Raw genomic sequence first — 14,679 nt, 5'->3', positions numbered from 1 at the left:
TCACATTTAATGTTGAACAAGGACTTCACTATTTCTCCTCACTTTCCAATTAGATACCATCACATCCACCTCAGAACATCTGTTGTGATTTAAGTGCTTGTATAAAATTTGTGCTTTCTCTGGTGTTTCTTCATATGAATACCTTCAAATTCAAATTAATTTCCTCCAATGTAAAATAATCCACTGCAGCACTGCATTTCATGGTCAGAAAAAGGTGCTTTTCCACAAAGAATTCCCTATTCGGAACAAGCAGAGGGCTTCATAGTTAACTAGACAAGTAAACACACACATCTCGATCTAACCAATGGTCAATTTAGCACTGATGGACTTTCCCTTTAAGTAAATTGGTCATACAGTGACAAGTTCATCACATACTTGCCTATAGTCTGAATCTCAGCTGCAATTCAATTTTGGGGTTATAATCACATGAATAAAACAAATTAACACGAGGCCGACTTTCACCAAACTACAGTACCATTGCCATAGACTACTCTATTTTTAATTTACCTTAAGCCACCATTCATTATAGACCCATGGGAATTTCTTTCCTTCCTAAATTTACATGTATTCACAAGAGATACTTACATTTCCTCCCCCGGGAACATACTTGACGTTAGTCGTGGAATCGCATTTTGATTGGACAAAACTGTAATCAAACTTCTTGCTTAAAATTTGGACCTGGATGCAAATGATTCATAAAACACAATAAGTGTTCCATTAAACGCATGCAACATCAAGGCATCGATTCAAAAGCCAAGCAGTCTGTTTGCTGGCTTACCAAAGGAGTGTCCCAGTTTGGAGCCCTAGCATTGCATTGCCACCTAAACCAGTCTGCTGTACAGACACTAACATTGTCACTTCATAAGGAAATGAATGGTCTCTCAAGGGAGAAAAGTATACGTGGGAGGTGGTGGGGGGCGCGGGGAATAGAACAATTCATTATCTTTTATCTGTCCATTTGTTGATGATTAACTATGCATATTCCTATTTAACTGGACAGCCACTGAGCTACTTTCCTCTAGTTCTTCAATCTTGCTTCCACAGCATGAGGAAGAGTAACTGTACGGTATCATTGCAATGCACTTTCACTTTCTTAAAAGTAAATAAAACAAGAAGAAATTTATATTTAATTAAAACCTTGTCAATTTGCAATAATCCCCCAAAATAATGATAACCGTTGACTTTGAAGTAGAAGTCAGGAGTCAATTTTCTTGCTTTTACTCATCCCCTCGTCTTTAAATGTATGATTTGAGCAAGGTTTTGCCCAAATCAATGGTAACTTAACACATTTGTACTTTATTGTGCCATTGTACATTGTTAGACTACAACTTCGATTTTAACATTCTCCACAGTGAGTTGGCATCCTCAGTGAGCTGCCAGGGAAAAAGTGTAAAAAGGAAGCCAGGTGCCTCCTTTCACAAGAGATGCTTTTGAACTCCTCTTTGTACTTGTCAGCAGTGGCATTGGGAGAAACCTGGGTTAATGCCTCATGCTCACAAATCTCAGTAGGAAATGATATATGGTGCAAAAAGACCTAAAATGTACAAAAAAGATCATATTTAAAATTGAACACAAGTCATCGTTTGGTCAATGTACAATACCACATAAGCGGGGGCTGTAATCAAATCATGACAGAAAGTAATGAGAGATGATTAACTCTTGTACTGAACCCACTGCAATAAAAAAAATTGATGGTGAGATCTCCATCTGATGTGGGGCACAGACTTATTCATCATGATCATGAGAGAAGTTTGTCCTATACACTGTGCATCCCATCGTCGAAAGTTTTCTAAATCAGTCACCGCTGTATTCAAAACAGCCGTTCATCTGGACCACAACAGCCTTCTGTTTGCTTCTATACCATGGATAATTGTATTTGCTGTTCTAATTACACTGTCAACAACATACAACACTGAATTAAATTCCCAGTTAACTTGACAAATTAGACAGCATTAGGCCAATAGCTTGCAAACTTTGGAAAAAATATTAAAATCTGACAATTTATCAAATTATAAAGGTACTTAAATCAACATTATCAATCACATAATATCTAAACCAGGTATTGGAGCATAAATGTGCTTTCGTAAATAGTGCAACTAGTTAGAACGCATAGTTTGACCAACATCTAGGTTAAGCAGCTATTGATGGTTCTGTCAAGTCATTATTTCACATGAATTGAGTCTTGTGTATCTATGCCCCAGCTTTTCACCCTAAATTGAAATGACCTGGATATAGGAACTCAGAGGGTTCACCATATAAGTTGAAAATCTAGCAATCCTCTTTATTCCATACTATCAGCAAAGAACCAAGATGCATAATTCAGAATAACACAAATATTACATTTTCAGGAAGGGAAGGAGCTGCACACTCTTTAGGGGTCCTGAGAAACAATGAGTTGAAGCAGGAAGTGGTGGAATGAGTTTTGATATCAACACTGGGCGGATGCAGAGAAACAAAGAGAGTGTAGGGCAATATACAGAAAACCCTGTAATATTGCGGGCATCTGGGTCCAATGTCTCAGCAGACGCATTATAAACGGGGTGCAAAAATGTGACCTATTCCAGGTGATGTGACTTTTTGCATGCTGAGCATGTGTGCCATGCATGAGGAGTGCTGCTGACGGTCACCTCTTTGATCAAATGCCATCGGTAGCACTCCCAATAGATATTGCACATGCGCAGCAGATAGGAAGTGAGGTTAGTGTAGTTTCCTGCCCATAGGAAGTCTACAGGAGACCTGCTCTACGATCGAGACAGCACAATAATCGGGCCTGCCTCTTCTTCGGAGCTTCAGAAGCTCAACAGAGTAAAGATTGGAGGAGGAATGAGGATTGATAAAATAAAGAAGCAATGACAGGGCTGAGCAGAGAGATGATGAAGGCAAGTGGAAGAGGGATGGCCCATCAGATGACAACTGATGGATTACTTAAAAAGAAAAAAAATGGAAAATACACTGCTTGCAAAGGACAAGAGGAAGTTTCAAGTGTTACATAGTTAATAACAGTTACAGTTTGCTTAATCCCAGTAAAACACAGGATCAACTGCTGTAAATGATTGCTTTTCAGGTTCCTAAGGAACAATCTGAACTTCCCCTTAAAGCCATTCCTTAAACCACCCAGTCACCATACCGACACCCTATACCTCTGAGCGCTCCTTATTTAGGCTATAGAAAAGACAAAGGAAAATGTTGATGCACACTCGTTGTTAAAGAATAGAGAAGTCAAGCATACCATCGACAGGAATATCCATTTTTTTTCATCTAGTGTGCAATAGCAAAGGGTCACTTTAATGCCAATAGAAAGAAAAAAAACGTATCCTCTTTAGAATATTTTAACTGGGATATCTCAAACAATGTAGGCATAGATGGCCACATTACTATTGTACTTATGTGTGTTCTGTCAAATATACTTTTGAAGCATTGGAAGAATATTTTGGTGTATTCAAACAATTTCCTCTTGGTGCTGCTAAATTATTGTACATCAATATTCCTCGACATTATTTGGTGAATATGTTGGAAATCAAAGCATTTTTTCCTGTAGAACAGGACCAATGGAAACAACCAGCTTGTAATTATGTAGCTAAATTACTGAAACTAGAAGCAGTGTTTCTTCTCCCTGTTATTGCTGCAAAGCAAAAATCCTAATGGGTCCTAGCTGCACAAGCAGCACAAGACTTGCCAGACAGCGCTCTCAACGGCAAGCTGCTTAAACCACTCTGTGGTCCCCAAGCCTTGGTTCTTGCCAACCTGCACCTAATATTCACTAGAATTAGGTGAGCAGGGTGCAGCTCTCCAGGGAACTAGTGCACATTCCATTCCAGAAATGTCCATGTTTGGGTGGAAAAGAATAAATGGAACTCTGCCTAGTCTGGATTCTCTTAAGCAGCTTGATGGGTTTCTCTATGTGAACCCGGCTGATCAAATAAAAAGCCAGAACCATGATCGGTCATTTACACATACAATTTAGTGAATGTGCATTATTCAAAGATGTGATATTTAACCCCTTTTTGGGTGACTTTTCACGGAAGCAGAGTGAAAATTAGTGACTGTGATACTAATCGTAACATTTCTGCATCTTTCTGTGGTTATTTATAGGCACTCTGTTTTCAGAAAGCGAGCAAAGTTGTCATGTGCATTTATCATTACCCCTACAACCCTCTGACATATGGATTATGAAAACACAACAGGCAAAAATACAAAGGCACTTTCATCAGGAACTGAATAAGGTGGCTAGATGTCTGGTACCATGGTGATAAAGGCCATTTGGTTTCTGCTGTAAAGCCGTAAGAACTCAAATCTATTATGTTTTCAGTTACAATTTATCCAGTTTGCTGTGACCTGAACCTCCTGTATTGATTTTCTGAGACACTCCACCTAACCCACTTTGAAAAACAGACAGTGACAGTTCCTATGCCACTGAAACATTGCCGTGATTGCTGAAAATGAATCCACGGAAAAGGTTTGAGAGGAAAAAAATATACTTGCCTTAAGAGCTTCAGAATGGATATTTGCTGGCAAGTTAGACACGTTTTCTTATATAGCACAATCATTAACCCACTACAAAAACATTTACACATCACAATCGGGTTTTTGCAATTGGTAACTGGTATGACAAAACCAGATTAAATTAAATTGATGTACGACATGCCAGATTTCATCTGCAAGACAAATACTAATCTGGTAAAATCTTCACCTTTAATCAACACAAAGCTCCTAGCTTTTTTTCTGGAAAACATCATGAGTAAGAGTAGATTTTATGTCATGGTTTGACTTGAAGTCCCTCAGGCTCAAACCTTTCATGGTCTTTGATCAGTCACAAAATAATCCCTCAAATAAATCCACTCCCATGGGAAATATGAAATATTCTTTTGTTTTGCATTTAATTTCTATCATGTTTGCATTGACATTTGTCTCCTGGCTGGTCTGACACTGCAACACACATGATAATCAAAGGAAATCTGTCATCTTCATCCTTTCACAAGATTCCAAGGGAAGTTCAGATGAAGAACGTCCTTCAGCCCATTTGATCTCATCCTTCCAGAATACACAGCATCAAGCGTTTTCTTTTTAAAAATGAGGCCAGCATCCTTGCCTCAACTACCATTCCTGGTAAACTGTTCCTGTTATTAATTGATCTCAGGGTAAAGAGACACTGCCTGAACTGAAATTTCCCTTTGCAATCCTAAACCTGTTCTCCTCATGTTCTGCTGTCTCGGTGCATCCAAAAGTATTGTTCTGAGTTACTTTATCAATCCAATTTAAAATCTTGAATACCTCACGACAGATTTGTCCGTAAGAACTAGCTCTCAAATAGTGATTGTGCAATATACGGTCTGAATTGGTGAACAGGCCTCACAATTTGTAAGAGAGAAGTGAATATAAGTAAATCATACTACAGTATATGCATGTGCAAATACATATTGATATAATCAGACTTGGAATCAATCACACAGTTAATATCTCTACTGCTTTCTGGTCTTAATGTATTACATTCTAGGCTCATACCTGTCCTCCTCTGGGTTGGTGCTTCAGATTGTCAATGGATCCGATTTTGGACTTGATATTTTTCAGATCAGGCATTGGCTGGTTGATCACACGGAGCTGTTTTGGAGTGATGGGGGATTTGGGTGGGGTGCGGATAATTGCCACTTTCCTTTCTGTGGGTACAAGAATGGGAGATTTAAGTGTGCCAGGAGTGCCGGGGGTACGAGGTGTCCTGGTCCCTGGCGTGCGGGAATAGCTGGGTGGTGTGCCCGGTGTGATTGCAGTTGATCCGGGGGTGGTTGGTGTAGCCGTCCCGCTTCTTGCTGACCTGGAGCGAACCGATTCAGACCCTAGAATGCAAGATTAGAAAAGTCACAAAATAGTTATATCTGCAATCGTATCACTGCCCTCAATAGATATTATCTCATCCATTACTGATTACTACTATTACACTATTGCATAGCACTAAAGAAACATTAACGTAGAGATCATTTTCTCTACCACTTTACAATACAGTTCAATCATTACATCACCAAACAGTGTGCTTAAATTGGAAATGTTTTGGTTTGTTACTTCTTGATACAAATTCCTGAAATACGAATCAATGCAAGAAATCTGTTCATGCTCAGCACAGCTTTAAATTTCAAAGATCTTGTATTATCCACCCAGTCGTAGTTCTGAATATTCCACCAAAGCTACATCAAGTCTGTCATGCAGAAAATACTTGATTTTTTTTTAACAATGATTTTAGTCGGCGCAGAGCCACCATTGACTGCAGGCTACCTGCACTAGCATGTGCTCTCGATCTTGACTTCACATGATGGTCCCTTTGATCAGTTCTTGGTTCAGTCCTTATAGCTACAACAAGAAGCATGGTATTGGTGAGGATAGAAAGAGAGAGAGAGAGTAGAGGAGACACACAGAAGTATTGATAATTGATAAGGATATTAATTCAATTATTGAGCAATTTGCAAATCAGTAGAGGAAAAGGAAAGGCAACACGTTCAAAACTGTTTAATCTCCACAAACGGTTTCTCCTCTAGCCCCCGCATCGCTTTGTGTGGCACTTCTCGGGGCTCTGTCCTTAGTCCTCTCCACTTCAATACTTATATACTCCTTCTTGGTGACATCATCCGCAGACAAATTTCACATGTATGTGAATGACGCACAACTGTACCTCTCTGCCTCCACCCTTGACTCCAGGACCTCCAAGTCCCTCATGAGAGCTAACTTTCTTCAGTTGAATATCCTCCTGATTGGCTCCCATCAGCGCCTCCTCACCTCAGGCACTGACAGCACCAGCATTCATGGATGCACACTCCACCTCTCTGAGCCAGTCCAGAACTTTGGAGGCTTATTTGACCCTCAATTATCCTTTCTACCCCACATCCGTGCTATGACTTGCTCTGCCTTCCCCCACCTCTGCAACATCACCCGGCTCTGCCATTGTCTCACACTGCAAGACCACCGAAACCCTCATACATGCATTCATAACATCCAGGCTTGACTATGCAAATTCATTGCTTGTCGGCCTCCCCAACTCCTCCCTCCATAGGCTGCAGATCATCCAGAACTCTGCAGCCCAAGTCCACTCCTGCACCAGGTTCCGTCACCCTATTACCCCCATCCTCGCCCAACTCCACTGGCTTCCTATTAAACAGATGATACAGTTTACGAGCCTGGTCTTCACTTTCAAAGCCCTCCATGGCCTCGCTCCCCCCTACCTCTGCCACTCCTAACCCCGTACAATCCTACCTGCTCCCTCCGCTCAATTAGGCTCCGGTCTGTTTTATGTCCCCCGCCTCGCCCGCCCCACCATTGGCAGGCGGGCCTTCTGCCACTCTGTCCTCACCCTCTGGAACTCCATCCCGCAGTCCCTCCATCTTGCTCCCTTCAAGACCCATCTCAAGACTCACCTCTTCAACCGTGTCTTCGATTACCCTCCTTGCCCCCCTGCACCCTCCCCAATCCCAACCCCCAGCTCGTGTGCACCAACTGTCCAGCATCTTGGGATGTCCTCCTGACCTGAAAGGCACTATACAAATGTAACTGTATTGTTGTTGGCTTGCTTTTACGTGGTGCAAAATGCTACAGTTCTATTGCAGTTTCTGCAGCAATCTGGAAATCTTCTCTATTTTTTTCTGTAGATTTTTTTGCTGTAATTGGTTAAATCAACCAAAAAAATTCATAAAAATTCATGCTGTTGTGGTGCATTAAAAGAAATGTTGTTGCTATTACAAACGAATGTGGGCACGAATTGATAAATGCTTCAGCCTCTGCTGCAATTCCTCTCCCCCGCACCTCCCACAGTCAAAACAGCCTACCGACACTCACAAACTACATGCACACAGAATAAAGAACAATTGGCTGAGGTGCCACAGGAGAATTTGTGCCCAGTGAAAGAGAAAGGTAACCAAAACGCCTTAGTCAGAGAACAGGAGGAAACTGAGGCAACAAAACGCACAAATTACAGAGACGTTAGGAATCTTGTTGGATGCTAATATTCCAAATGAACAATCGCTCTAAGGTTTGATGGGTCCGATTTTTTTTTCTTAATTAAAAGAAACTATACCCCGCAATTTATTTTGATTTCTTCCGCATTAATAAGTCATTTAAACATGATCTAAAGTGAAAAGAAACATTACGAAGGACATGGCATATTTCAATACACATTGTGAGTGAGCTGTAAATAATGTCAATAATTCATGCACAATAACCCCATTTCCTCCTCACCAAATAAAATAATAACGTTCTTAGGCTGTGTTAGTTAGGACTGTGTATGGTTGAAAACTGATCATATGGTTGAAAACTCACCACCATGAAGCATATTATTCAAGAACCAAACACTCCTAAGGTTGCAAAGAGAAATACACAAACTAACTTGTGGGTCTTTTTGGTGCAGAATATACTGGGCTTGTAATGGGGACTAAAGGTGCATCTTTATCCGCTGATGGAGCCCGACGAGTAGACAGGATTGACGAAGGTCTTGGTAAAGCAGACCGTTTCTCTGGGCTTCTTAAGGCAGCATCCTGTGTAAAGCAAATTGTGTTATTACTGAATAAAATGCTGAATGTGAAGATTAAGCAGGCAGCAAGGCACTCTAATTGTCATCATTTTGGCCAAATCTTGGGGTGTGGTGGGGGTGGGTGCAATCTGCCTACTCACCCCAAATTATTTCTGCCTTATCAAGGCATGAAATTACCTGGACTATTCTCCTAACAGATGATCATGAATCAGTTAGATCTATTCCTATTTACCTTTAAGTGCGTCAGTCTGGTGAAATGATCTATGCGTATAAGGTGCCATGGTTTCCTCCTAATCTCCCCGCACAGTGTGAACACACATGTAAACCACTCCCACCCACGGCTGCATCCCTGCGTATTGCACACTTCCTTTACCGCACAATGTGCTAAAATGTGCCTTTTACAAGAGTCAAAATGGTATTACAATTTATTTCAGAGTCACCATGTATGAGCTGAATAAGTGAAGTGGAGGGCATCCAGAGACAGGAGTCTCTGTAATCCTGCAAGCAGTCTTAGTGTTTAAACAAATTTGGTGTCTTCTTCAATTCCAATTTTTCTTTCATATTTTAAGCACAGCACTAATCAGCTTTGTTGCATTGGAAACAGATGGACAAGCAATGGTATTGCTCTTGCCAAGGTTCGGCCACCGGAAACAGTAACCCATTTGTTCTTCACTTATTCAGCTCATACATGCTAACTCTGAAATAAATTGTAGTACCATTTTGACTCTTGTAAAAGGCACATTTAGCACATTTTGCGGTAAAGGAAGTGTGCAATACGCAGGGATGCAGCTGTGACTTTGACTGAAATCTCATTGAAATGTTTTTTAAAAATGGAGTACAGAAATCAGCAACTGGAAATAAACAAATCTCGAATGATCTGAAGTAATAAACCTAAACCTGGGATATTACAAGTTACTATAATTTAATTTATGTTGCAAATCTCTCCTCCTCTATTATCCTAATGTATATTTTTTAAATCATGAAGAAGAGAGCTTACGTCCTGTGTACATTGCCACTGAAACAGTTGAGTCCCTTTCCTTGATCCAACCACTTGGAAATGTGCAACTTTCCATCCCTAGTCAATCTAGATGCATTTTGTTCCCTAAGGGAAAGCCCGAGTGCTAACATCAGTTGAAAGTGCAATGTGAACTCGTTCCTCTCTGTTGGGAGGCCAACACTCCAGTAGTCTAGACGCTGCAATGAGAAACACTGCAGTTTTAAGAATTAACAGCAATAACCAGTGTTGAATGCTGGTCACATTCAATGGGTAAAAACATACTCAGTTGCCCAATTTTTAAGGTGATGGATAATAATAGAAAAGCCAACAGTTGCACTTAAAGGACTGTTACTACCGCGGACTGTTTCATCTTACCTTTCTTATTGCCTGCCCGATCAATGAGTCCCTAGGACCAGCAGATGAGGGTCGCATGGGACAATGATCTAGATCAGTAAAGACTTTTCTAGTAGCAGAACAAGCAGAATTGGGTCTTTCAGGGAGGAGAGAAGACACTTTTGAGGTAGGAATCTTTGTTAAAGGAGATGAGTTCTTGACACGAGAAAGAATAAATTAAAAACAAGAGTGATAAGACACATGAACAGAAAATGGATTAATCAAAAGAAACCTACAAAATTAAAGTCAGTAACATGAATGATATTAAGTTGTGGAGAATGTCATTTATATTCTAATGTAAATATCTACAAAATTGTACAACTTCTGCTATAGCCACATTACAGATATTCCTACTGTTTCCATGCCCTTGGGTATTTATGCCAATGTGAATATTAAGCCTGAGCATAAATTGTGTTTTGAATGCTTTTCTCGTAATCCATTTACAGTTTCTATTTCTACAAGGTCAATGGATTCAAACAAAGGCAATAAATTGAATGTTTAACTTTAAAGTAATTGCCCATTGCTGAGACTCAGAGGATCTAATATGTGAGTCCTTGTGCAATTCCTGGATACCGCTCAACAAGTTTCACAAGTAGTCTCAAGAGTACAGATCTTTATTGATCTGCGAATCACAAAACTCATAAGATGCTGAAAGGACTTTTTATTTTATTTTAACTGTCAAAACATCCCATAATAATAAGGCACTGAAGCAATTTTTTTTGCTTAATAAAAAATAGTAATCATGGTAATAATTAAAATCTCATCACGATGCATGTTGTGTGTTCTGCTTTTGTGGAATTCAGAATTCAGATGTTCTGAGTTGAGGTCTGCATTTGGCTTTGGTTATTGCTTTCGGTGATGTACCATAATTGTTTGTACTTATGCTGTTTACCACAGGTAATGGACACTTGCATATAATAAAATTTACCTGTCATTGTAAAAAAAATGCAAATTAAAATAATAATCCTAGTGTTGGGTGCCACAAATCAACAGTGCTTTTGTGTGAGCTGGTGTGGCTTTTTCCTGATGGTTCCCAGACACGTTCATGGATAATAACGCAGACAAGTAGCTTCAGCTTGAAAAAGAACAAATAGATGAGCCTGACAAGTTAGAATATTCTTTGTGTGAATTAATTATGTCAGCAGCAGACAATCTTCAATCTAATATGGGGACAATGAAAAAAGTGGGGGGTGGGGGAGGGGTCGATGGCATTCAGTGTCAGAATCGAACTCAATCTTAAATGCTCGTCCATTTGGTGGCTGTAATTCAAAATTAATTTTCCAATGGGTATGAGCTCACAGCTTTCTCTATTAGTCATCAGTCACAGAAAGACTACAAGGATGACTGAAGTTGGAAATAATAAAAACAAATCACAGTCATGAATGACTCACATCAGCAGTAGTTGATCTTACAGGTGACATGGTGACAAATCTTAAATTGAGCGATTAAATTCAGATTGGAGATTGGCGCGCAGGCACATTGTATAAGTACGGTCGCAGAGGAACTTTATACTGCTTCCAAAATGTGTTTTATTTGACTTGGAAGTGCCTTCAATGCACAAATGTTCCATTCCCTTGGTGCTCATCAATCTTACCTCAATAAGTACAACATCGAGCACAAGAAAAAGTATTAAACCCTGGAAATAAACCCCTATAAAATTCAAAGTGCTATAATTCTATTTAAAAATCAGAATTTTTAATTCACTTGTGTAACTTTTCAGTTATATATTTGTTTCACATAGTTATGCAGAATTCCATCAATACACATAGCCTCAGTTTTAGTCAGGTCAGTTTTCATGGGCTTTGGAAACATTTAGCTTGGTCTGTATGAGCAGTATTTAAAGCTCTCACATTATCTGAATCATCTGGGTCTCAACACATTGACCAACCATTCCAGAGATTGTTGCTTACTGAAGTCTGTACGTGGCTATTTGCAAAGCGTGGAAGAAACAAACTTGACAAATGGCAATGTTAAAAACAAAAATGAAGATGCTGCTTTTAAGCTAACATTAATCCCAACTTTTTGGGAGTCCTAGTGGTCAAGGAAAGGAACACATGGAAATCTCTCCAGTTCTGATTCACAACTTCAAAGCATTATTTCTAATTGGGTTAATGTTTATAAGTTTGCCTTTTTTCTATTCTATCCCTCTTGGTTATGGGGTTCATGGTGCGGTTAACATTGGAAAACGTAGAATAAATTGATAGCTGCAAAAATAGAATAAATTGATGCTTCAATAATGTCTTTGTCAAGGTAAAGATTGTCTGTAGTTTCCTAAACTTGTCCCACAGCATTATTAAGGTTTATTGTTAACACTGCTGAAGGAAACAGATTTCCATGGGGGTTCAAGGATTTCATATACTGGTATGTATTCACACCACCAAATCGCTTATCACTTTTTTTGCCTCTGAAGCACATTGCTGCATATCTGCTATGTAAACCTTGCTGTGCTGTTCGGGTAATTGGTAAGAAGGTTGCAGTAACTGAAATGTGCATGGTGAGTGGCACAAACTCAGACGTTCCCCAGTAACGTTTCCCTTCATCTCCAATCCAGATGATGTGAAATGCTTAGTTTGAACTCATTACAAATTCTGAGACACAATTAAACCACAACTAGCCAACAACCTCTGCTGAGATCCATTAGCCTGGACAAGAAATAGAATATTTTCCCTCCACAAACTCATCTAATATCCAAAAATGCACTTTATGTACGAGGCAACGTAGGGCTGTTGTGCTACTAAACACAGGAATAACAATAACACTGAAAACATCAATAAACAGACAGCGCATATTGTAAATAACAACTGGCTCTTTTTAGCAGTTGCATGTGTTCCACATAATAGACGAACAAGTCAAGAAATAACTTGTGTTACGAAGTATGAGCATAATCATAAAATTATGATTTGTTTCTTGAGAAAATGTGTAATGTTAAAGAATTGGCCTGACATCTATAAATAATAAATAATATTAATCCTTACATTTGAAGGACGGCACCTCCAACAATGCAGCAAAACCCCAACACTGCACTGGACACAAATAACAAATAAGATATAATTTAGCAATTAGTTCACTTACTAGAATTCTGTCCTTGGATTGTCTAGCAACAGAGAACTTTTGGTCAAAAATATATGCACCTTCCCCAATTCCAGGAGCTGGAGAAAGAAATTGTAATTTTAGAGAATAGCACCACAGAATATAAATGCACGTTATTACTATTAGGACACTGATACAGTATGTTACAAGGAAGCAAAAATACATTTAAAATCAATGCTGTCGTACAGAACAACAAGATGGCAAGCACTGAAACAAAGTACAAACTAACCCAAACTAAAGCTCCAAGTGGGAATAAAATGATGATACACAAATGTTTTTTTTTGAAATAACATGAAACGAAACAATAAACTGCATGTAATGCAAGTTATACCTGAAGACCTCGAACTCTAGTTAATGTGGATGAGCACCATGATACGGGTTGCAACACTTCCCTACCAGCACATAGCAATCTCTACAAACTCCCACAATGAAACTACATCACCACCTCAAGATACGACCACTGTACTTTGCAAGCTTGTGCAGGTTACGCACGTGTGTGTGATCATGACTGCTGTTGGAAAAAAATAATGAAAAGCGCTGAAAAGATAAACTCGTGGCAGCCCAGTGACTCAAAATAAGTAACACAGGAAAAAAAGCCAATCTAAGCAATGAGATAAAGTCCATGTTTGCCAGCAACATTGCAGTGTTTACACAGTCACCTGTCTGCTTCCGTTTAGTACAAGGGAGGTGAGCTGGTCTATGATATCTTACAGCTGGTTTTAAAATGATTTTCCTGGAGGGAGATCGGGTCTGAATTTCTGATTTTTTAGCAAGTTCAGACTTCTTATACACTGTTAGAGAGGAAAGACAAAAGTAATTGTGAGGACAGGAGCAAGGCTGGTAGTCCTGTGGAATGCATAGACTCCACTTTTCAGAAACAAAAACTTAGTACAGACTTCAGATTAGGTATTACTGTTTCCCATTACAGTTACATTTCTACTGTTAAAAAATCTCAAAATGTTTTTATATTGTTACATAGGCGTGGTCAAACACCTGACACATCACAAAAATGCAACAAGGAAACCCAGATGGCCTCCGTTATATGAACCTTTTCTCTTCTTTTTGTCATCTTTGGAGATTGTACTGATTTCTTTTTTAATTGTTTTCCTTTCAGGCGTAGAAACTCTGTTTTTTCCACTTTTTAACATCTTCCCTTTCCTATGCTTATCCATGGATGGGCTGCTGAGCTCCTTCTCTGCTTTCACCTGCTTAGCAACAACAGTGGGTTGTGCTACTATGATACTCTCTTCATCTGCAGAATTAGAGTGCAAGAAATCACTTTAATAGCAATAAAGAGATCAATAAGTAAAAAAAAACCCGCATAAACGGAATCCACGTTACTTTTATAAACTCAGTAACAGTTAAATATATCGATTTGCAGAATGATACTTTTTTAAAAAATAAGAAAAAGATTTTAATGCCTAGGGATGGCTGCTATGCATTAAAGTTTTATGGGCACCTGGAGTGTCCATCCAGAGGCTGTCTGTGTCCATTAATGATTCATCAATACTGTCATCTTCCTTTACGTCTGTTGGGATTTCTATCTTCTCTGGGAAAGCTGGTGTCTGGGCACATTCCACAGTCGGTTCAACTTGAATAATTTCTTCCGTCATCTGCGCTTGTGGGCTGGTGGCTCCCATGTCCTCGACTTCACCGCTGTCCGACATGACAAACCTCACATTGTGGGCTGCCC

General features: G+C 39.5%; 1 protein-coding gene across 1 annotated transcript in view; it reads right to left on the bottom strand.

Annotated features, from left to right (window-relative positions):
• The window catches only part of LOC103182933 (microtubule-associated protein 2), an 87,129-nt gene that overhangs the window by 8,732 nt on the left and 63,718 nt on the right, over positions 1-14,679 (bottom strand). Inside the window, 8 exon segments of the mRNA XM_042336151.1 lie at positions 586-678; positions 5,503-5,831; positions 8,363-8,510; positions 9,879-10,052; positions 12,969-13,045; positions 13,646-13,777; positions 14,035-14,238; positions 14,446-14,679. Coding sequence (XP_042192085.1) covers positions 586-678; positions 5,503-5,831; positions 8,363-8,510; positions 9,879-10,052; positions 12,969-13,045; positions 13,646-13,777; positions 14,035-14,238; positions 14,446-14,679 — 1,391 coding nt within the window.

Source organism: Callorhinchus milii, unplaced genomic scaffold (genome assembly GCF_018977255.1).
Source record: "Callorhinchus milii isolate IMCB2004 unplaced genomic scaffold, IMCB_Cmil_1.0 Scaffold6, whole genome shotgun sequence".
Lineage (NCBI taxonomy): Eukaryota > Metazoa > Chordata > Chondrichthyes > Chimaeriformes > Callorhinchidae > Callorhinchus > Callorhinchus milii.
The sequence above is the reverse complement of the archived record's forward strand: the minus strand, read 5'-3'. Positions and strand labels throughout refer to the sequence as shown.